At 40.8% G+C, this 23,503-nt stretch overlaps 1 protein-coding gene across 1 annotated transcript in view; it reads right to left on the bottom strand.

Moving 5' to 3' along the window:
- acsl6 (acyl-CoA synthetase long chain family member 6) overlaps positions 1 to 22,607 on the bottom strand; it is a 122,440-nt gene extending 99,833 nt beyond the window's left edge. Inside the window, exon 1 of the mRNA XM_053478271.1 lies at positions 22,484 to 22,607. Within this exon, the coding sequence (XP_053334246.1) occupies positions 22,484 to 22,541 (58 nt within the window). The 5' untranslated portion in view covers positions 22,542 to 22,607. The remainder of the gene's footprint in view (positions 1 to 22,483) is intronic.
- Positions 22,608 to 23,503: the final 896 nt, after the last annotated feature.

Here is a 23,503-nt window from a genome sequence, read left to right as displayed (position 1 = left end):
CTTCTTAAATTAAGACCTCATTTGTAAGTTGCTGCTGGTGTCAAATAAAATCTCTTTTTTATCCCGTTTGTCTTATGCTTCCTTCCTTCACAGAATTCTGTTGACCAGGGCTTGAAATTTTAATTTACTTGAGTTGGATCAACTTAATTTACCACTGAAAAATTTGTTGTACCAACGCTATTCATTTATGTTAACAGCATTAAATTATGTTGGACGCAGCTGTAGTAAATAAGTTAAATGAACCTAATAAAATTAAATGACTGAACTTAAGAACATTAAGTTGGGCCAACAAAATTGCTTAATGCTGAAAGAAAGCCATTAAATCAGGTGGAAATTCTTTCCATGATTTAATTATGTTCATTCAACGAGTTATTTTTTGAGTGTATTATAAAGTTTAACAAACAGCATAGATACCATATTTTCCTATCAAGAAGACAACATAACAAGAGAGATGCTTGTGCTCTTTTTTTCCTTACCTTGCTACATGTATGTGTAGGTTTTTCAAACTTAGCTGAGGTGCTGAAACTATTGAATTTAAAACCTCACTATGCATCAATGTTTTGCATTTAACATGTTTTGTGTGCAGTGTGTTTATATTGTATTTTTGTAAATAAAAAAAATGAATGTATACTCTAAAATCCAAAATGAGTTGGGTGATTTAAAATAGAGACAGAATACTGGTTAGAGTGCAAAATAGTTTATTAAAAATTATTAAAATAAAATATAATTCAAGGGGGGAGGTCACGTGACCCGAAGCAGGATGACAGCCTAGGAGTTTTGCTCTGCATGTATTTTTCTTATTACGCCCTATTTTTTACCCAGTGTTAAATAATGTGATTATTTAATAAAATTTTTAGAAATGGGAAATGGAGGGGATATAGACTTTCCTATTTTTACAGTGACAAGATCACAAAAAAAGTAAAAAAAGAAAAGAAAAAAAACCACCGCGCGTGATGGAGAACGGGAAGAGGCTAGTGCTAACCTTAAGTCAGACACCTCGCTAATTTTAACCGAAATTAGGGCTGTTAAAATAGCTACCTCAGTAACAGTTCTTGAGAACTTTTCACTGCTCTCACCGCACGAGTTACCGACACTGGAACCCGGCTAAGCACAGCTGAGCAGCGGATTTCTGTAGTAGAGGACCCAGGGAGTGCACACGGCACTCAGATGGCCGATTTGCGCAGGACGGTGGAAACACTCCAAGCAAAAGTGGATGACTTGGAGAACCGTCGGGTCACCGAGCGCACCGCCGAGAAGTGTTATTGTGTGTTTCCTACGCTTCTCGGTAAAGGAGGCAGTTTTGCAAGCAGCTTAGAAAACCAAAGTCAGTTATAAAGGTGCCACATTACGCTTGTTTCCGGACTTATTTGCAGAGATTGTGCGAAAGCGGCGGGTGTTTTGGAGCAGTGTGCAAGTCTATGGTGAAACGAGGTGTTTACCGAGGTTTTGCATACCCGGCTAGACTCCACTGTTTACATAACGGAAAGATTATTTTATTCGATAATGTTGAATTAGCCAATAAATTCCTGGAGGTTCCGGATAAATTAGCTTTTCTGATTGATTGGCATGGACTTTAAGACAGTTTTTCTTTCTTTAAACAATTTGAGGGTTTGTTTTTTCATATTGAACTTAATTGTGAATAAATGGCTTTTTTAAGGTGATGGAGCTGCAGGGGGCTCGTGGGGGGTTTTGTTTGTGTTTAGCAGAGGTGATCATATTTTGGACATACATTGTTTACTTCACTTCTGTCCACTTACAGCATCTAAATACTTTGTACCGCACTAACATATGTCCAACCTGACTAGGGTGAACGTGAAGGGCATGGGTAATGTAGTCAAAAGAAAGAAAATTTCAACATTTCTGAGGAAAGAAAATGTAACTATTGCACTTCTACAAGATACACATTTGTCAGATAGGGAACATTTACAGCTCTAAAGAGATTGAATTGGTCAGGAATATTTCAGTTCTTTTTCATCAAACAAACAGGGAGTTGCTATTTTTTTTATTCATAAAAACTTTTCTTTTATTTTAAAGCAAATCGAACAGGATCCTGATGGCAGATTTATTTTGATTACCGTTCACATCTTTTGGAAACCCTCAACTGTTTTAAATGTGTATGCCCCGAATGAGGACAGTCCTGATTTTATATCAAAGATAATTGTTTAATCATCATTGTAATAGTCTGGGGATTTTGATTGTGCCATGAATAACAAGTTGGACAGGTCATCTTCAAATCAACCTCCCATTCTTCACAAACTCTTAAAAATAGGAGTGTGCTTCAGGCTTGGTGTATACAGTATATGCTGAGAACTACATCCAGGTGTCAAAGACTATACCTTCTCATTGAAAAGTCTAACAATTTCTTAGTGCTTACATTATTCAAATGTTTAATGTAATTTTAATTAAAAAAAATTAATCAGTCAAATTAATTTTATTAGATCCATTTAACTTATTTACTAAAGCTGAGTCCAACATAATTTAATACTGTTAACATAAATGAATAGGGTTTAACTCAAGTAAACTTAAATTTTAAGCCCTGGTCAACAGAATTCTGTAAAGGAAGGAAGCATAAGACAAATGGGATAAAATGGAGATTTTTAATTTATATTTAATAAAAACCCTGTTTTACATCAGCAGCAACTTAAAAATGAGGTTTCAATTTGAAAAGATGTACAAAACATAAAACACCACAAAAAAGTATTAATTATAGAAAAAAGAATTATACACCAACAGAAACATTTTGTACTTTAACTGTACGTTATGACTTTTAAATATGACCGTTTGATACGGTTGGTCAGACAACTCTCAGATGCAGACAGGACACTTTTCAGTCACAAACTGCTGTAAAAAAAATACAGAGAGGTATTCCATTAAAATTCATGATACTTAAATAAGCGAATGAAAAATATCTATACTTTGTTTCTTTCACTTCACAACTCATGAGAACAGACCGAAACGAGAACCGAACCGCAGATTAAGCACACGCATATAACCGTCTGTATTTTAAGTGGGATTAAAAATACAAGAAATAGCCTAAACCAAAATAACGTGACTAAAGATCACTAAACAACATGTGACATTTATGTTCACTATTTCGTTTTTATTTAGAAAGATGGGAATTCATTCCTGCTTACCTTTTCCACACGCCCGCCAAACATTTGTCTTCTCAACAAACTGTTCTCTTCTCGCGATATCTTCTCGCGATGTTTGCTTTGATATTTCCGGTTTTCATAGTGACAAGATCTCTTTGGTTTATCTCAACATGATTGAATCTAAAACATATTAAGTTGTTGAATTTCATGAAAATACAACATAATTTATTCATGTTCATCTTGGAAACATGAATTATGTACAAAACACATATTACACTTTAGTACATGTAACAGGTAGCCAAGTTCCTTTTTTTCAGTGTACTCTCCTCCCCATAGTTCCTCTTCCAGATTAGACTATCTATTCTTGCCTTCCAGATATATTAATTGTGTAAGATCTTGTAAAATTGGTCCAATGGTTCTTTCTGATCATAGCCCTGTTTATTTAGGTTTGACAGAATTTTCAACCCCTAAATCATCTTATTGGAAATTTAATAGTACTCACCTTAATGACAAATCCCAAGCCATGTTTTTAAATGCCCCACAGAATGTTTAATTACAGTGTCCCTTTCACATCACTGACTCTGTTTTTTTCTTATTTGGGCATACACATAACCAGGCCTGGACTGACCATAGGGCATATGGGGCAATGCCCGGTGGGCCGACACACATTTTTGGGCTGGGGCTGTCAGTCATAATTTAATATTTAAAAAAAAGTTTATTAGGCCAATTTTTTTATTACCGCGATGGTAGAGTATCTGAGACCTGAATCGCGGCCCATTGGTTGACTGTCTTAAAGAACATTGAGCTAGTCCAATGAAATCTCCGGCCACGCTCTGCCTCCCTCCTGGCCAGCCCTCATCTCACCTTGACAAAATCTGCTAGTTAAGAGTTCGACCAGAGTTTAAGATGAGTCCGTCTATAACAATGAATAAACCAGAAATAGAGAGAAAAAAAGCAAGGGGGGTGCAGAGAAACTGCGGGAGAAAAGACGCAAAAGCGTGGAAACTGCAAAATGTGTGAAAATCACAGAAATGTTTGCCACCACCACACGTTCAATTGCAGCTGCTGGTGTACAGTAGGGCCATCAAGATCTAGCAACAGTGCAGAGGCAGTACAGAGTGCTCAGGCTGCCGGAGCGGCACAAGGGAGTGTAGAACAGAGTAACGTCAACGTTAGTTACACAGAAAATTGATTCGGAGGAGAAGGTGGTGAGAGAGGTGACCCAGCAGGGACAGACTGAGGAAGGCTTCAGAATACCTACGAGTCCGGTAAGAAGTAGCCAAAGTGTTGGCAGAGTGAAGGGAGGGACATTTATGTAGGGAAGACAGAGGGCTTTTTTTGTGGTCTGTGTGTGTGTGTGTCACTCGTGCATTTGAGTGTTTGTCGACAACCTGCACCACTAGCCTACCTAGCTGCTACTCGCAAATGAACCGTCTGCCAATTAGGTACATTGCCATCCACATCAAATTAACGAGTGGTCTTACGTCTATCACGATTGATTGAAATTGTTGTCAATCTTCACGCAGTACAACAAATAAACCCTCATAGTTATATAAATGACATGGCTGACTATCGGATTTCTAGGTAGACACACGTAGGCCTACACACACGCAGAATGATGATAGGCCATGAAATTAACAATGAAAATGTTAAGTGTAGCCTACATCTTTACTAAATAGTAAGCTATCTGGAGGATTTGTAGGCTAACACTGTGCAAATGCTCAAATTATTGCAGTCAGACTTAAAAACATTTAATAGGAGACAATGAGTTTTGTGCAGAACTTCATCCTTGCTAGGTTGGAGGTCACTCACGTGTGTGTGTGAGAGAGACAGAGGGAGAGAGAGAGAGAGAATTGCTAATAAAACATGTCATAATAATTAAGAATAATTTTTTATCAAGGTTATTCGCTTCCATGCAAGTTACTGTGGTTTAATGTTTGAAACAAAACAGTGAGCGCATATCCTTTGATGTGTCATATGCCTCAGCATATTATTAAATAATCATGGTGGGCCGCTATGTCCAAAAATGCCAGGGCCATTTTTTGGTCCCAGTCCAGCCCTGCACATAACCCCTGACTTTAAAGATTTGTTCTTCAAGAATTATTGACCCTTAACGACAAAACTTAAGTTGGATATGAATAGGTGGACTTCGTTGCTAATTTCTTTTTTTTTGGAAGAATTACAGTAGCACAATTAAAATGAATGTGCCTCCCCATTTACTTTATTTATGCATACCCTGTTATTTGAACTCTAACTTTTTTTAAGGGTCTGAATACAGCCATCAGTAAGTTTATATAAAATAATAAAAAACCCAGGATTAAATTCACTTCTCTCCTCAAGCCAAAGGGGTGTCTAGGCGGATCTTTGCCCAACATACAGCTTTACTACTGGGGTGCTCAGATCAAACAAATGCTTAGATGATTTTCAAATGATACAGGCTCTTTGTGGGTCACTGTGGAATTCTTTGCATGTGCCCTGAGAACATCAGCATCTCTTCCATTTATTAATAATTTTAAGGAGATCCGGCCAGTAGTTGAAAACTTTTTGTAATAAATACCCCTTTGTCTTGGGTAGATGTCAAAAAATATGTCCACCTCCCTGGGAATTTAACCATGCAATCCCCAATTATTTACTGATGATAAATGGCTCTCTATATGTGAGGAGGTTTTTTACAAATCAACGTCAGTTTCTGTGCATGAGCAAAACTTGAAATTCATGTATAGAACATATCTCACCCCTGTACGCCTCCACAAATGTATCTCAGCTGTGTTTTAAATGTAATTTAAAACCGGAAACATTGATGCATATATTCTGGGAGTGTAAGAAAATAAAACTTTTTGGTATGAAGTGCATGATCTGATTGAGAAAATACTGACTAGAAAATTCACTATGTCTCCAACTATATGCCTGTTAAATTGTAAAATATCACTAGATCTTCCTTCTGGTTTAAATTGTTTATTAAATTTTATTACTTATCTGGCAAAGAAATGTATACTTATCTTGTGGTCAACATCTTGTGTACCAACTTTAAAGATGTGTTTGGCACAAGTGGGTAATCTTCTGCCATTGAAAAAACTTACATACGATTTACAGAACAAACCTGAACTATTCTGGCAGATATGGGCCTCTTTGTGGGATCTACTTGAGCAATCATGACTCTTTCTTTCTTTTATGCCTTCTTTTACTGAACTGTTTTGCCCTTGGGTGTTTCCATGTTCACTTTTATATAAACAGATTATTGTTTGTTTTTAAACGTTTGCTGTGGGTGTTGGCTGTATATTGACCTGGCTCTGCTTTTTTGTTGTTGTTAAATATCAAATAAAATATAGTAAATTGTCATGCCACGTCAAGCCACAGTCTTGCCATGATCACTAAAGCATTCCCGTTCCTTTCTCCCAACAACTCCTTCCAACTCACCATCACAGAAACTTTGCAATCTCTTTCTGCTCAGATTCAGGATCGGCCACCTCCTGCACCCACTCCTTGCCCCCCCACTCAGATACTTCCTCCGGCTCAGGAGCCACGCCTCCCTGCTCCACCTACCTATGATGGCAACCCAGGCACGTGTCGCTCTTTTTTTATCTCAATGCTCCCTCGTACTAGAACTGCAGGCTATTTCATTTCCCACAGTGCGTTCCAAGGTTGCCTATATTATCACCCTCCTCACTGGAAAGGCCAGAGAGTGGGGGACGGCATTATGAGATGCCCAAGTTCCATGCTATTTCACGTATAAGACATTCACTGACGAAATGAGGAGAGTTTTCGATCGCTTATTTACGGGACATCAGGCGGCAACCCAGATACTTCAGCTTCGTCAAGGAACACGCTCCGTCTCAGACTACGCCATAGATTTCCGGACTCTGGCTCCCTCCTGTGATTGGGATGAAAGAGCCATTTTTGACTGCTTCCTCCATGGACTCTCAGATACAATCAAAGATGAGCTCGCGGCTCGAGATCTCCCCTTGGATCTGCAGGGGCTCATCGACCTAGCAACCCGCGTTGACGCCCGGAGAAGGATTCAGCGAAGTGAACAGCAGCCTTTGCTCGCTCCTTACACCCCAGTACCTGTCCTAGTCCCCCCCCGAGACACCCCCTGAACCCATGCAGATAGGTCGCACGCGCATTTCGACAAAGGAGCGTCAGCGCCCAGAGACAATGTCGCCTGCTTCTACTGCGGCTAGACAGGCCACGTCGTGCGATCCTGCCCACTAAAAGGGCAGGCCCCCCCGTAATTCTGGGGATGCAGGGGGGCCCAACTTCTAGCTCTTCCCCGGACCAGCGCTCATTTTTCTTAGTGACTGTGACCCATGATGATCGGTCGTATACCACTCATGCCTTAGTGGACTCCGGGGCGGACCAGAATCTAATTTCCTCCTCTACTGCCTCCGACTTCCAAATGCCTCTCACTCCCCTGTGCCAGCCTTTTTCTGTTCAGGCCCTTGATGGTAGCAGACTCACTCCCATTACCCATCGGACTGCCCCCATCACCCTACAGTTTTCAGGCAACCACACGGAGACTATTTCCCTCCTGACCGTACAAAATGCTCATGCACCCATCGTTTTGGGGCTCCCTTGGCTCAGATTACATAACCCCCACATTGATTGGATTAAAAGGAGCATCATTGATTGGAGCCCCACCTGCCTCTTCTCATGTCTACACACAGCCCCTGTGGACCGGACCTCGCCAGCATCACGAGAGGAGATCCCTGACTTAACCAAGGTTCCCGCTGAATATCACGATTTGCGACAGGTGTTCAGTAAGTCACGGGCGATCTCCTTACCACCTCACCACCCCATGACTGCGTTATTGACCTGCTTCCCGGCACCTCCCCACCCAAGGGGCGACTCTACTCACTTTCTCGCCCAGAGAGAGAGACCATTAATCATTACATTAACGAGTCACTAGCAGCAGGCATAATCCGTCCGTCGTCTTCTCCGGCGGGAGCTGGGGTTTTTTTTGTTGAAAAAAAGGACAAGTCCCTTAGACCTTGTATTGATTACAGAGGCTTAAATGAGATCACAGTAATGAACCATTACCCCCTCCCGCTGATGACGTCCGCCTGCGAACTTCTTCAGGTTGCCCGTGTATTTACCTGGGAGTGGAAGACTGCCTTCAACACCCCAACGGACCATTACAAATATCTTGTAGTCCCATTTGGTCTGACCAATGCACCGGCCGTGTTCCAGGTCCTCATAAACGATGTCCTTAGGGACTTCCTTAATGTTTTCGTCTTTGCTTATTTGGATGATATCCTAATCTTTTCACGCTCTGTAAGGGAACACAAATGTCATGTTTGCTAGGTCTTGCAACGACTATTGGAAAACAAGCTCTACGTTAAGGCAGAAAAATGTGAGTTCCACTGCACCTCCACTTCCCTTTTAGGCCACTCCATCTCCCCGGTAGGCATCCAGATGGACCCCGCAAAGGTCAAGGCAGTCACTGACTGGCCAGTACCCTCCTCGCGACGTGAACTTCAGCGGTTCCTGGGGTTCGCCAACTTTTATCATCGCTTCATCCGAAGTTATAGCACGGTGGCAGCCCCACTTACGTCACTAACCTCTTCCAAAACGCCATTCCGATGGAACTCACGGGCTGAGGAGGCTTTCAGGGAACTCAAGCACCGCTTCACCACAGCACCCGTCCTCATTTTTCCTGACCCCGCCTCCAGTTTGTTTTTGAGGTAGACGCACCAAAAACTGGAGTATGAGCTATGCTGTCACAGAGGTCTCCAAAGGATAATAAACTCCACCCCTGCTCTTTCTTCTCTCGCCGACTTACAGCCCCTGATCGTAATTATGGCATCGGGGATCGTGAGCTTCTGGCAGTCAAGCTGGCACTCGAGGAATGGAGACATTGGTTAGAAGGGGCGGAACATCCCTTTCTCGTATGGACGGATCACCGAAACCTTCAATATCTAAAAACAGCTAAAAGACTGAACTCACGCCAGGCACGCTGGTCACTGTTTTTTTCCCGTTTTCAGTTTACGTTGTCTTACCGTCCTGGGACCAAGAATGTAAAACCTGATGCTCTCTCCCGACAGTTCTCTACCCCTCAAGACATGTCCATGCCAGAGACAATCCTACCCCCTCACTGCCTTGTTGCATTCACCCAACTGGACGTAGAGCACCTGGTTCAACAGACCCTGGAACAAGAACCAGGCCCAAGTATCGTTCCCACAAATAAACTCTTTGTTCCAGCCTCCGTGCGCCCTCAGGTATTGGACTGGGCCCACGGTTCCAGATTGGCGTGCCATCCAGGAGCAGCACGCACTCTTTTCCTCCTGCACCAACGCTTCTGGTGGCCCACCATCAAAGAGGATGTAAAGAACTTTGTGGCCTCCTGCAATATCTGTTCCAGAAACAAGAATACTAACCGACCTCCGGAGGGCCTACTCAGACCTCTCCCCATCCCTCACCGCCCCTGGTCTCACATATCTCTCGACTTCGTCACTGGCCTACCACCGTCACAGAATAACACCTGCATCCTGACCATTGTGGACCGTTTCTCCAAATCGGCCCACTTTATCCCACTACCCAAGCTTCCATCTGCCAAGGAAACTGAACTCCTGGTCAATCATGTCTTCCGACTTCACGGGCTTCCTGTCGACATAGTCTCGGACAGGGGTCCCCAGTTCTCGGCCCAGTTCTGGAAGGCATTTTGCAACCTTGTCAGCGCCACCCCCAGCCTCTCATCTGGATTTCACCCACAGACTAACGGACAGACTGAGCGAATGAACCAGGAGCTTGAGAAGGCCCTAAGGTGCATGGCTTCTCGGGACCCATCCTCTTGGAGCCGATTCATTCCCTGGGTCGAGTATGCCCACAACTCGCTCCCAACTTCCTCCTCAGGCATGTCTCCCTTTCACTGCTGCCTGGGTTATCAACCACCTCTCTTTCCTGCCCAAAAAGAGGAGGCCACAGTCAAGCCACAGTCTCGCCATGATCACTAAAGCCTTCCCGTTCCTTTCTCCCAACCACTCCTTCCAACTCACCACCTCACCTTCCGCTCTCCACACACCTGTCTCCTATCAGCAATCACCGCTTATGCTTATTTAAGCCATGCGCTGACACCACCACATCGCCAGTTTTTTGTGTGCCTTCTCAGCCTTAATTTACCAGCGCTATCTCTCGTCTCAGCCTGCCAAGTATCGACCTGGCTTCGCCCTTTTGACTACGACTTTGCCTTTTCGTTTTGGATTTGACACATTTGGAGTTTTCCCGTTACCGACTGCTTACCTGCCGCCGACCACGAATTTGGATCACGGACCTCTTCCCCTTTCTTCGGCTTCAACCCTCCCCAGCTCCAAGACCCTGATTTATCTCCTCTCCTCACCGGACTCACGCTGCCGTTTCTCGCCGGCTCCCCGCAAGGCTCAGGCTTTTTCATACCAGCATAAAGCTTGCGCTTCCGCGTTTCTGCGAGCCAAGCGTCATACACACCGCCTCCTCCCTCGGCCCGCCCGTGCCGGCGCTCCGCGCTTTCGCTTTCCAGCGGATTTATTCCAAATCCCAGCTCTACGCGGAATTAAGGTCAAGGCATTAAGCTATAACGTTGTCAACCAAGTCACAAGCACCCAAACTCCATTTGCTATCTGAAGTGATCTGTCTCTTCTGCATTTGGATCCACCACGCCCCCTACCGATCCCTGACAGTAAATATAATAAAGCTTTTGCAACAAAAGTAGCTGTCAAATTGTAGAAAAATTTAAACATTACAACATGTAAATGATTATTTACTTCTACTTTCATAGCAAGAAGGTGTGTGTTACTGAAATAAAGACAACAGTTAGTCCATCGTCTGCATTAACATCCTATTCAATCTCTTGATGTTCCTTTCTCTGTATTGTGAGTCTCCTGCTCTTGCTTTTGCACATCATGTTTTGCCTTTTTCTTCTGTTGTTAGCTGGTCTTGTGCTACTGTCAAAAACTTAGTCTGTGTTTCCTCCAGTGTCTGTCTGCAAAAAATATATATAAAAGCAAGAAGCTTGAAAGTTGCAATCATAACAGCTTGTACAAATTTAAAAAGATTTTCAACATCTAAATTTTGTCACAACAATCGGAGGTAACCTGAAATTGTGAAAGGACTCTATGTGGATCATCAGCATCTTAATTTTATAAGTCTCTCTGAAATGTGTTGAAGTATATACATAAAGATTATACATAAAATAATGAGTAAAGTACTTGTAACTTTAATAGCTACATAAGCACAGCACTTGAGTTCATCATATTCTACTTTTTTGATCAGGGAAAGGATCTGGTGTCTTAAAGTAAGCAGACAGAAGGAACATTCAAAGTTAACTTTGTTGTGAGCTAATGTGAAAGGATCATCGTGTATCATATGCATTCAAAATGTCACTACAAAATCCACAGAAAATTACCAGGAGATATCGTGATAATACGGAACTCTCTTTAGCAATGTTAATATTGTTAGTATTTAACATTAACTTACCATTCGCTTACAGGCTCTCTGCTGGACCAGGCTCGATGCTGTCCGGTGTTCAATAGAAAAATGCTACCCATCAAGTTGTGCTACATACCGTATCTGCGCATGCGCAGTCACACAAGTTTGCACTCTGTTTCCACGCCCATAATTCCATGCTACCTTGGTGCTGAGACTTCGGTTGACAGTAAGTTTAAACCGTTTTCCTTACTTACTTTGACCGAAACATTTGAGTTTCTGCATAAATTGTCATGAATGAGCCTTAACATTAAGGAAAATAAAAACTTGGAGCTGAAAACTATCGAAAAGCTTTATTACTCAAATTTAAACACCTACATTTACATCTTACATGTATACTTGAAGCTCTTCTAATAACATTGAACGTCCATAGTGTAGTTTTTAAAAAATTCGGTCAGCATTTATTAATTTACAAAAACCTTAGTAACAATAAGTGCGAATGAACTCCTAACTAACTTCTGCGCCATTACCCCGGTGAAAAGGTTTACCGTACGAATTACGGTAGCATAAATCGATAGTCTCTGCTATCGATTTGTGCTACAGTAGCATTTTTCGACAAGGCAGCAAAAATCGACAGAACACTTTCAGATTATAAACATAGATGATGTCGTAGGACAGAGGGGTTCTGACTCGATCACACTAGATGAATTAATTAAACGGAGGAAGAAAAAAAGGTGGAGCTAAAAGTTACACGAAAATAAGAAAAAAGCTTTAGAGGTAAATGTTGTGAAATGCTTCAAATGAACAGATTATGCCTTTGGTGTAAAGAAAAATTACAGTTCTGCAGGCTCTGACAGCTCTAACATTATGGTCAGGGACAGCGAAATTTGAAAGTGCTTTACCGCCACCTGGCACAGTTTCATCCCAGTGGAACAATCTGACTACATGTGCAGTGCCATGGAAAAGTATTTGCCCCTTCCTGATTTTTTTTTCCCTTTGCATATTTGTCACACGTGTATGGGTGGAATTTCACAAAAAAACTTTATGAGGACAAAACAGATTGGCCTTTTTGTTTGTGAGATATTAACATTGCACAGAGGATGTCATTGTGATGCAGTGTAAGATATACCACCCATCAGTGTAAGCTGCAAATGCAGCAGGTCAGTGATGATGAACCACCAGCGCCTGCTGATGAAGACCAACACCTCTCCCCTGATCTACCGGAGCCGAGTAAAAAGAATCACAATCAAACTGAACAGGTAAGCTGGAATAAAATCAGTAGCAGCATTAACTCGTGCTAGTAATTATTATGGTAGTCAATATTAATTCAAAATAACATTTCTCAGCCTTATTTCAAATTAATATTGACTACCAAAATAATTAAAATAAGTAACTAGTTTACTAGCGTAAGCTAATGCTGCTACTGAATTTTATTTCAGCTTACCAGTTCAGTTTTATTCCCATTCTGTTTTTAAAATATTGTCTTTATAGATTTATATGTTCTTTGTGTTGATGTTCCTTCCTTTGTTTCTTTGTTTTACTAATATGACCCAATATATGTTCAGTGATACTTCAAATAATATGTTTAAAAAGCATTGATTTCTGTATTGTGTTATATCTTTATACTTGTAACTGGTGTTAAAACTTTATCTCTACATTAATGAGCCAATGTATTATGATGTGGGCTGCTGCGAGCTAGAAAGTCCAGGGCCACTTTTTGGTCCCAGTCCGCCCCTGCTGCACGGCATTGCTCAGTGTTGCTGCACACTCGTGTAAATACGTATGGAAATATCAGTTTTTATTGACTTTGGATGTTTTCATCTGTCTAAATTTTGAGTAAACACTGTACTTCGGCATTACTCCACAGAGATTCTTCAGCAGCCACGTTTGTTTGTGCACGGAGTCAAACAGTAATTACGTCACTCCGTCTTTTGGTTTCCAAGACCACCTCTGTAATTGGTCCAGGGATTGGTTCTCGAGCTCGGAAGGATTGCATGCTCACAGACAAAAATCAACTGGTCCCGGGGCCTAGTGTGCTCAGAAATGGTTTCCGAACCCCAGTGAGAAAATGCCCTAAGCTACCATAAGCCTTAAAACTGTCCCTTCAAACAGTGTTCTCCCCTCTATTACATCATTCTCTTTCTGCTCTTATGTCTCCCCAGCTTCCTCTTTCCATGCAAGTAGCCATTTTTACATCCTACAGGACCAGAGTAAAGCCAGGAAGTGTAAGCTGTTTTTATTATAAAACCTGGCAAGTTCAGTGTTCTCTCATGGAAGTTAGAGACCCACAGTAAGTGGAGCAGCCTAGCTGTCTATGTGGCCAAGACTGACAAGTAGGTTCGTTTTTGTGTTTTTTTGATACTTGCATTCATCATTCTGGCACATAATTGAAATAATGTGACTCTCAGTTTTTGGGAGAACTGTTTGGAATTTAAGTACAGTGTAAAAGCAACTTTTCTTGTATTTTTACACTGTATATGTATACGGTACACGCTACTGTATTTGTACTAAAGTATAAAGTTTTACATAGGTTCTACTGTATATGAAAAAGATATTTCCTGACCATTGTATGTATGGATGAATGGATGAATGGATTGGTGTGAGGGTCAACCCCTAGAGGGAGCCAAAGCGCCCGAAGACTATTTTTGTTTGAAGTGCTTTTTTGAGTATGTTTAATCAGGAACTGCTTGTCCCAGACTGCACCTCGGTCAGGTGAGGGAAGCACTAACCTGAGCCGAGAAAAGTGATTGTGTTGATTATAAATAGCCTGACTGAAAATCAGTTGGTGTCTAGCTTTTGTTACAAGTACTGCTGATGTAGCTTCTGTTGCTATTATTGTCCTTGTAGAACTTTAAATGAGTAGTGTTATATGGGTGACATTAAAGGTTACTAGGGCTCTAAGAAAAGAGCTTTTGTTTTTGTTTTATGTTCTATGGTGAATAAAAGAACCTATAAACCAACATCTTGCCTCTGCGACTATGCCTCATCCACACACACGGCGACAACGTGACAGATAGCTAGACCGTATAAGAGGCATAGCGGAGGTCTCTCCCCTAGATGTATTTTGGGGGGGAGCCATCACCATCTTGCCCAAACTGGCGGTAATGCTGAACAACAGTGAGGAGCAAGGAGAGAGAGGTGTGGCAGAGCTGGGAGGGCTGCAGACTCGGCATCCGGCGAGCGCCGCCGCCGTTCTTCGTCATGGAGGATACAGCGCTTCACGAACCTCAGCTGGACAGCTTCCTTCCTTCCCCGCCTCTCCTAGACAGTGGGGACGTCGCGCTTCTTCTGCTGCTGCCAGGCTTCGAAGACACCGGGCCTCTTTTTCTGCACGACCTCGAGGACATCACGTTTCCTCCTCCTCCGCCGCTGCTCGACAGCGAGGACATCGCGCTTCCTTTTCCTTCGTCGCAGCTTGAGAGCGAGGACATCGCGCTTCGTGTTCCTCCGCCGCTGCTTGAGAGCGAGGATGTTGCCCTTCCTCCTCCTTTGTCTCCGTTCGTCAGCGAGGACGTCGCGCCTCCTCCTCATCCTCCGCAGCACGACAGCAAGGATGCATGCTGCGGCTGCATGGTGATGAGGACGCGTTTCCTCCACCTCCACCGCCCCTGCCCGACACGAAGGAATACGCGTTGCTGCTGATGTGCTTCCTCCACCTCGGCTTGACGGAGAGGACTTCGCACCGCCGCTGATCAGCGAGGACGACACGCTTCTTCTTCCGCTGCTTCCAGGCTTTGAGGCCATCGTGCCAGCTCCTCAGCCCGGCTTCAAGAACATAGAGCTTCTTCCTCTGCCTCCGGCTTCGAGGACACCGTGCCAACACCGCAGCCTCCAAGCGGCACAGACATGGCTTCAGCTCTGCTGCCGCCAAGATCCGCGGATGTCACTTCAGTTCTGCAGCCGCCGAGTCCCATGAACATCGCATCAGCCCCTCTGCCGCCAATTGCCACAGGTGTCGTGTCTGCTCCTCCGCTACCAAGCTCCAAGACCGTCGCGCCCGTTCCGCAATTGGATTCGGAGAGCTATGTGCCAGCTGAATGGCTTGGCTCTAAAGCTCCTCGTCAACTCGACAAGGGGGAGCAAATCAACCGCCTCTGGGGTAGGAGACCAGACTGGAACCATTGCAGGGAAAGTCCAGGACCTCCAGCAACGGTCCGGAGGAGCGTTTTTTGAGGGGGGGTACTGTGAGGGTCAACCCCTAGACTGCACCTCGGTCAGGTGAGGGAAGCACTAACCTGAGCCGAGAAATGTGATTATGTTGATTATAAATAGCCTGACTGAAAATCAGTCGGTGTCTAGCTTTTGTTACAACTATTGCTGATGTAGCTTCTGTTGCTATTATTGTCCTTGTAGAACTTTAAATGAGTAGTGTTATATAGGTGACATTAAAGGTTATTAGGGCTGTAAGAAAAGAGCTTTTGTTTTTGTTTTATGTTTTATGGTGAATAAAAGAACCTATAAACCAACATCCTGCCTCTGTGACTATGCCTCGTCCACACACACAGCGACAACTTGACAATTGGTAATACAACACAATTGCTTTTATCTGTTTTGGGCACAAAATATACATTTACAGTTTTCTTAGCATTACACAATGCTTGAATGATCTAAGTGATGTTTTTTTAGTACCATGAAGTAGTACCATGCATCATGATTTACTGTGAGTTTTGGCACTGCAATTACGTTTCCATTTTTCCATGCGAAAAAATTAAACATGTTTAAGCCGCCTTAAATACATGTTTAAACATGTTTAATTTTTTTTTCGGACCTTGCGGAACTTCGCGGAATGTCGGCGGGCAATCACGGCTGCTCACAGAGCCTAACACCGCATCTCACTGCATGTCAAACCGCATAGGTGAGATAGGGGTATAAGCAATTCCTTGTATTGTGAATAATGACAATGTTTATTTTTAGGACTTTCCACTAGAGCTTTGGAGGCAATTTTGCAGTGATTTTAGGGCCTTTTTTGAAGGGATGAATTATTTTTTATTGACACAATCAAAAAAGCCTACCAAAGTAGCCATGTCTTGTTTGCCGATCTGACTTAAAATGAGCAAGCTCTTACTCAAGGGAACAAAGTGGTTCATCACAGGATCATTAAAAATTGTGCATTTTTACAGGGTTTTCAAGTAGACATTTTAAAATAAGAATTGTGGGTATGTGTGCAAAGTTCAGGGCAATGCAGCTGCCCAGGCCCAAATTGGAAAAACATGAATTTTGGGAAAACTGTCAGTCAGTCTCTTTGAAAAGTAATAGCACAACAATCCCAGCAGAAAGGAGTTATTTGGGCGGATATCCACGGGTATGATGCACATTAATTGCCAAAGTTTTTATGCATCGAAAATAACAATTACAAATATAGTTTCAAGCAAAGATAAGCTGGCCCAAGCACCCTGCCCAATCGCCACCCGGGCGCCCCACATAACCTGTTTATCTTTTGAGCATTGTAAGGCCTGCGAAAAGCCATTGCCGCCCGGGTATACCGCAAAACTTGCACACACAATATGACATAATAGGGCTAAGGTCAGCTTGGGCCCTAAATATTTGTAATGTCAACTGTGTGTGTGTGTGTGTGTGTGTGTGTGTGTGTGTGTGTGTGTGTGCATGTGTGTATGCGTATGTGTGTGTGAGAGTGATAGAAAGAGAGATGTGAGTGTGAGAGTGTTAACATTCTTTGTGTGTGTGTGTGTGTGTGTGTGTGTGTGTGTGTAGAATAGGGGAAATTTATGTTAAGATCTCTAAAAAGGGCCGAGGTGCACTGTACAACCTGTGTTTTTTGAGCATGTTAAACCCTACAAAAAGCCATCGCTGCCTGGTTGCAGTGCATAACTTACACATTGTTTCATTGGGTTATGTTTGTATAATATTCAAAATTGTTTGATCTCAATCATTTAAGCCCTCTGTGTGTGTGTATATGTGTGTGTGTAATGAGTAAATGCGTTTGTCCGTTTGTGTGTGGTGTGTGAGTCTGTGTTAACATTTGTGATGTGTGTGTTAGTACAGTATTTGTGTGATATATGTGCGTGTGAGGGATGTGTAAAAAAAAAAAAGGCATCACACTATGATGTTACTTAATGTGATGTCACTGAACATGATGTCACTGAATGTGTCACTCAATATAATGCCACACAGTAAATTAAACACTTTTCAGCATAAGTTTAAAGCATTGTCACGGCTGACCTGTTTAAGATATCAAAAATCCTCAATATCTTTAGATCCCAGTTTGGTGGCGATCGTGTAAATTCCCTAGGAGGAGTATATCAAAATCCATCGGATGCGTTTTGGCAAATGACACAAAATAACTGACTTCCTGTTAAGTTGAGACATGTAGTGCGACAGCTGTTCAGCTCAATGAGCAGCAAAATCTTGTGTTTGTGTGTGTGGTGTGTGAGTCTGTGTGTTAAAATTTATGATGTGTGTGTCTGTGACACATGTGACTTGTTAGTGTGTGTGTGCGTGTGTGTGTGTGTGTGTGTGCTTTGCGACAATGACAATTGTTAAAAGCACTATACAAATAAAATTGAATTGAATTAAATTACATTTGTAATGCGTGTGTGTGTTTGTGTGTGTGAGAGAGATGTGTGTGATCTATATACAGTAAAATAACAAGTATGAACAAAAACAAGTAAAGACTAAATAGTTTCATCTTGCAGACCGATTATATATTGTTCTTAAGGATTTCACACAAAACAGAAAAATGAAATAAGCCTGCAAAACTATACAGTACAATATATATTTTTAGTATTATGAATAATCTGTGGTTTATTCTGTAGCATTTCATAGTGTGATTAATTTTACTAGTTGCTGTACAAGTAAGTTCTTACAACACAAACTACAATCAGGGTACCATCAAAGTTGACCCATATGGTGACATGAAACATGTGATGTGCAATAGAGCAATCAGCAATAAAAAAACAATTTTGCAAACATTATCATAATTCTGAAAAACTTTTTATTTCCTTTCTTTTTTTTCTTTCTTTTCTTTTCTTAGTGCTGCTCTCAGCAGTATGATGCCCTGATCGACCATCCATGTCACTCTTATCTAAATCTGTCTTATACAGTATTTAAAGTTAATAGCCAACTTGTAAAACTTTTGTGCAAATCATCAAAATGTATTGATGGTGGATGCACCATTTAAGAAAAAATATTCCACTTACATTTCTAGTTACTAAAAAGTTAGTACTGTGTTACAATATTAAAAGTTTCTACCAAAAGTAATATATACTGCAGTAATATCCTACTTTTGTAAGGCATTTAAAATGTGGGCTAGCAAACATAAAAAATTTAGTAAGCTGAATGGTGCTGCAACGCATCAGAACAATGCTTCTGCCATGTGTAGGAACGCATGTGTGTTATGTTCAACCTTTGTCGGCCTGGTTCACAGTTTTCACTGATTTTTCCCCAACAACCAAAGCACACATAAGTAACGTTTCTGTTATCTGCTGTTAGCCCACCTTCTCTTTTGTCTTCAGCTGATTTTTAACCACGTCTATGCTACTGTACCACACACATGTTCTGTGAGAGCTTTATTTATTTTTCATGTTAGAAATACAGTATATTCAGTTTGAATATAAAAAGTGATAAACAACATTTTCGACTTCCTTTCATTTTGGCCAGTATTTTTTTAGACAAACAAGGTTGTCTATAATAACTACAACAGAAGAGAATGAACACCCTGGCCTCAAAGTATACAAAGCATGTTTCGCTTACACACAGTGCTTACTGTATAAACAGCTTCATTATGCGGTGTCTTCTCTGTCTGCCAAAACAGACAGACATTTCAGCATATAAAAACTCAATGTTGCAATGTTAGCATATATAATTAGCAAATAAGCTAGAGCCAAAAAATATATAAGTTTCTTACATTTGTTCTACTGGACACAGTTTATGGTAAAGTGAGACCTCTTGTACATGTTCTAGTGTTATTTTCTATCTGCTTAGCCACTTGCAGGGCAACTGAATATACAGTATATCTTACACTGGAAATAGTTACCTACAGTAGGTATTTGTTTCAAATGCCTAATTTTTTTGTTACGAAAAAAGTGAGATTAGGAAATTTGTGTTTCTTATTCCTCTATTTGCTATTTTGTAAAGATATTTATTTGTATTCATTTATTTTAGTTATTTCATTTTTGTTATTATTAAATTTTTTTAATTATTTTATCACTTTGGCTAATTGCATAAATTATAAAAAATATAAAAAAAAATAAACATTATGATGAAACAGTTACTCAGGACTTGAGTAGACTTTTTACCAAATAATTTTTTTACTTCTACTTCAGTAAGATTTTGGATGACTTCTTTTTACTTCTACTTGAGTAATATTATTTTGAAGTACAGCTACTCTTACTTGAGTATGTTTGACTACTCTACCCACCTCTAATAATAAAAGCTTGTTGTTGCAAAAAAAAACAAAAAAAAAAACAATGAATCAAGTCCATGTAAACTTAAAAAAAAAGAACATAATCAGATAATGTTCTATACAAGACACACGAGATACACAAACTGTGTGCAGGAAGCTGTTGCGTTTGCTATGTCTGGTTACATTCGTTATGTCCTGTTCAGGATTTATGAAATCTTTTATAACCTTAAGGGACCACAAATGCATATGCAGTCATTGCAGCCTGAATGGATCTTATAAGACATAAAACACCAATCAGCCATAACATTATGACCACCTGCCTAATATGGAGTAGGCTCCTTTTGCCACTGTAACAGTGATGCACTGTGTGTTCTGACATCGTTTTATCACAAACAGCATTAACGTTTTCATTAATTTGATCTAGACATTAATTTGATTCTAGAAGTAAAGTGCAGGTTAATTTGTTTTATTTTTACTTAGATTTTGTATCTTGTTTTTATTTTTATCTTATTTTTATGTATTTGTTTTTGGGGCTGTGAAACGAATAATTTGAGTTTCCATTATTTCTTATGGGGAAATTGTTTTTTTAAGTGTTTTGAAATACGAGCCCGCTTCCAAAACAATTTATGTTTGGAGTCCAAGGTTCCACTGTACCTGAAAATTGGGGAAATACTTACTTAATTGCTTAATGAGGCCTGTCAGTTTGAACAAGTTTGTCATTAATAAAAAAAGGCAGCATCTAGTGTTAGGATATTAGATGTGTGTGTGATGTGTGCACATAGATTAAATTTCTTTTTCCACAATTTGTTAAACATTATTTAGAATTAGTCTACTGAATTAAAAAAAAAGACTACTGAATTACCAAATAAAATCTACCTCAAATCATGCAATTCAGCCATCTTTTAATAAATACTAAACAAATGTCCTCCTTATTTCTGCATTTTTGTTTATATTTACATACTAACCTCTGAAAGCACACACTATTTCTTTAGTCATTGTGTAAACCTGCAACAGAATGCAAGCAATTATATATAAAATTTAACAGTAACAGTTACTTACAGAACTGGAGCCATATGAAGTTAAAGCATATGTATCTTGCATTTTGCAAAGCTGTAGCAACCTCCTACCTTTAAAAGATTATAGCTGATAAGGAGTGCTGAATGGCAGAAAGAGGGATAACACCAAACGCGAAATTAACCCAGCCTTGCTGGCCACCGTATCACACCATACTCAGCAGATGCAGTTCTCACCCCTCCCCCTCTATAATCTGAGCTGCTCTCTTTATCCTTGGCTATGTGATATACTGGTCTTACCTTGCAAAGCACATCAAGTATGCCTTTTTTTATGAACATACTCAGATACCAGATATGCAAACAAATAGAACATGAGTCACACAACCATTGAAGTAAGGTCAATTTACTACTTAAGTCTTAACTAAATTGAAAGTATTTGATAATTCCTTAGTTTGCAGCACTGGGTTAAAAACCACAAAAGGTCACAGTATAGAAAATTTCCCTACAGCAAGTTTATTTTATGCCACAGAAACTATGACAAGGTTGCATCTCAGAATGGAAAATTGACAAGAATGCATGATACTGTTCAAACTTATCAGATGTTTTTGCATATGTCTACAATCAATTGTGGTTGGTCCATGAGCTAAATTAAGAAATGAGCATGGTAACTTTGTGCAAATCACACCTTTTACAGAATACAGTCAACTGACTATTTAAATTATAGTCTATTTATTAGATACTCTAACACTAAGTAGCTATCTAACAATATCACTATGGTCAGTTTTTTTTCCGCATCTTAACAATTCAAACTGAAGTTCAATACCATGCCAGATGAATTACAGCATCTCGACCATGGCAGGGGTCGAGTTCTCTTTCTCTAGTTTTACCTGGCTCGATACATAATGAATAGGGTGCAGTTCCTACCGCGTGAAGAATGTGAACGAGCGTATTAATGTCTTTCTGCAAGAACTGAGCGAATACTATTTAATGCTGTTTGCTAATTTTCAACTAAAGATTAATGAAACTGGGTGCTCAAACGGTTCTAACGAAGTGCTCGCATCCCGGTACTGGTTTTCAGAACCGCCATTGCGTGAACAGCTCCCTTCATGCTGACTCAACCTCACAGGCTTGGGACTTAGGCGGCAGCTCCACAATATTGTCGCTGCAAAACAGCGTGCAAAAAGCCACACTATATAAAACACAGCATTAGTGGGCGGCTCCTTCGTGTCTAGTCGAATTATATATAAAGTGTGAAAATGAAGTTTAATTTATATAGAATTTTATCGATACATTTGTGGAACATTATCATGTGGGCTATTTGTGGCAGCACCGCATCGTCGCACATCCTGTACGCCTCGACCATTCATAATAACGCAGCTGCCCTGGTTATCGCCCTGATTATGTCCCTGGTAGCCTACAAAGCTCGCGAAATAACAGAACCGCAGATTTCACGCTCCTAATATCCATTGTCGAATAAATTCTTGCAGTATCTATTACTGGCAGCCATTATTTCAATGAGCATGGTTACAAAGCACATCTAGCCTCCTGAATCCACGGTTAACCCACAGCCGTCGTCTAATACACATTACATCAATTTGAAATTGAAACATTTGACTTACTTAATATGATCCAAAGTGATCCTGCCAACAGCGCAAATGCGAGCATTGCTTGTGTCATTGACAGCGCAGTCTTAGCAGCATGGCGCCTCTATTACAAGTCGCAGCAGCTACCTGCGAGATTACACGGGGCAATAAAGTAGCCTGGAGCACTTACCAGTGGCAGTACTGTGTATTCTCATTCTAGGACGTGAACGGAGAGTAGGTGAAAAGAGGAGAATGGGAAATGGGGGGAAATGAGTGCATGGATTCATTTGTAAGGGATAGACAGTGTATCGATTCATATTTACAGGCAAGTAATTTAGGCAGTAAATATCAAGATTATATCAGGATTCTGAACAACCATACAGTATATAGTCCTCAAGTGAATTGTGAAATATGCAGGGTTTTTTGGTTTTTCTGGTTTGTTTGTTTTTGTCAGGAACGTTGTGCACAATTACCACTTTCACTGCTAGTAGTTCACAGTATGAATTAAAAGAAGTTATTTTCTGGATTTATTTGCCATACAGCAATCATATTTAGTATTAAGTCCTCTATTCTTGTAAACCTGCTGAATCTCGCTGGGCATGAAGTCAGAAAGACTTTTGCAGTACTGTTGTCACTTGCTTAATCCATGCCTGCTGGATTGCTTCCTAAAGATCATGTATAGAAGACTGAACCTGGCATGGACCATGGCTCCAGAAGCTGAATACCATTGTCACATAATTAGTACAACCGTTCAGGCTAGAAGCAGATAGGCTAGAAGCGAAAAGAAGATTTTATTTGTCACATATATGTTATTTGTCACACATTAGCACAGCTTGGTGGAGCTTGAACCATGAACCATGCTTTTTAGGAGCCCAGAACCTCCTAATCCAGCTAATTATCGAAATTAACTGTTTTAAACAGAGGGAAAATTAATAAATGGCATATGTTGTCTTAATACTTTTCTATGTAATTATACACTGCCTGGCCAAAAAAAGGCACACATTCTAAAATTTAATTTAATCATCTCTAGCTTTGATTACAGCACACAATGTAGTG

The sequence above is a fragment of the Clarias gariepinus genome, chromosome 19, assembly GCF_024256425.1.
Source record: "Clarias gariepinus isolate MV-2021 ecotype Netherlands chromosome 19, CGAR_prim_01v2, whole genome shotgun sequence".
Classification (NCBI taxonomy): Eukaryota; Metazoa; Chordata; class Actinopteri; order Siluriformes; family Clariidae; genus Clarias; species Clarias gariepinus.
The sequence above is the reverse complement of the archived record's forward strand: the minus strand, read 5'-3'. Positions and strand labels throughout refer to the sequence as shown.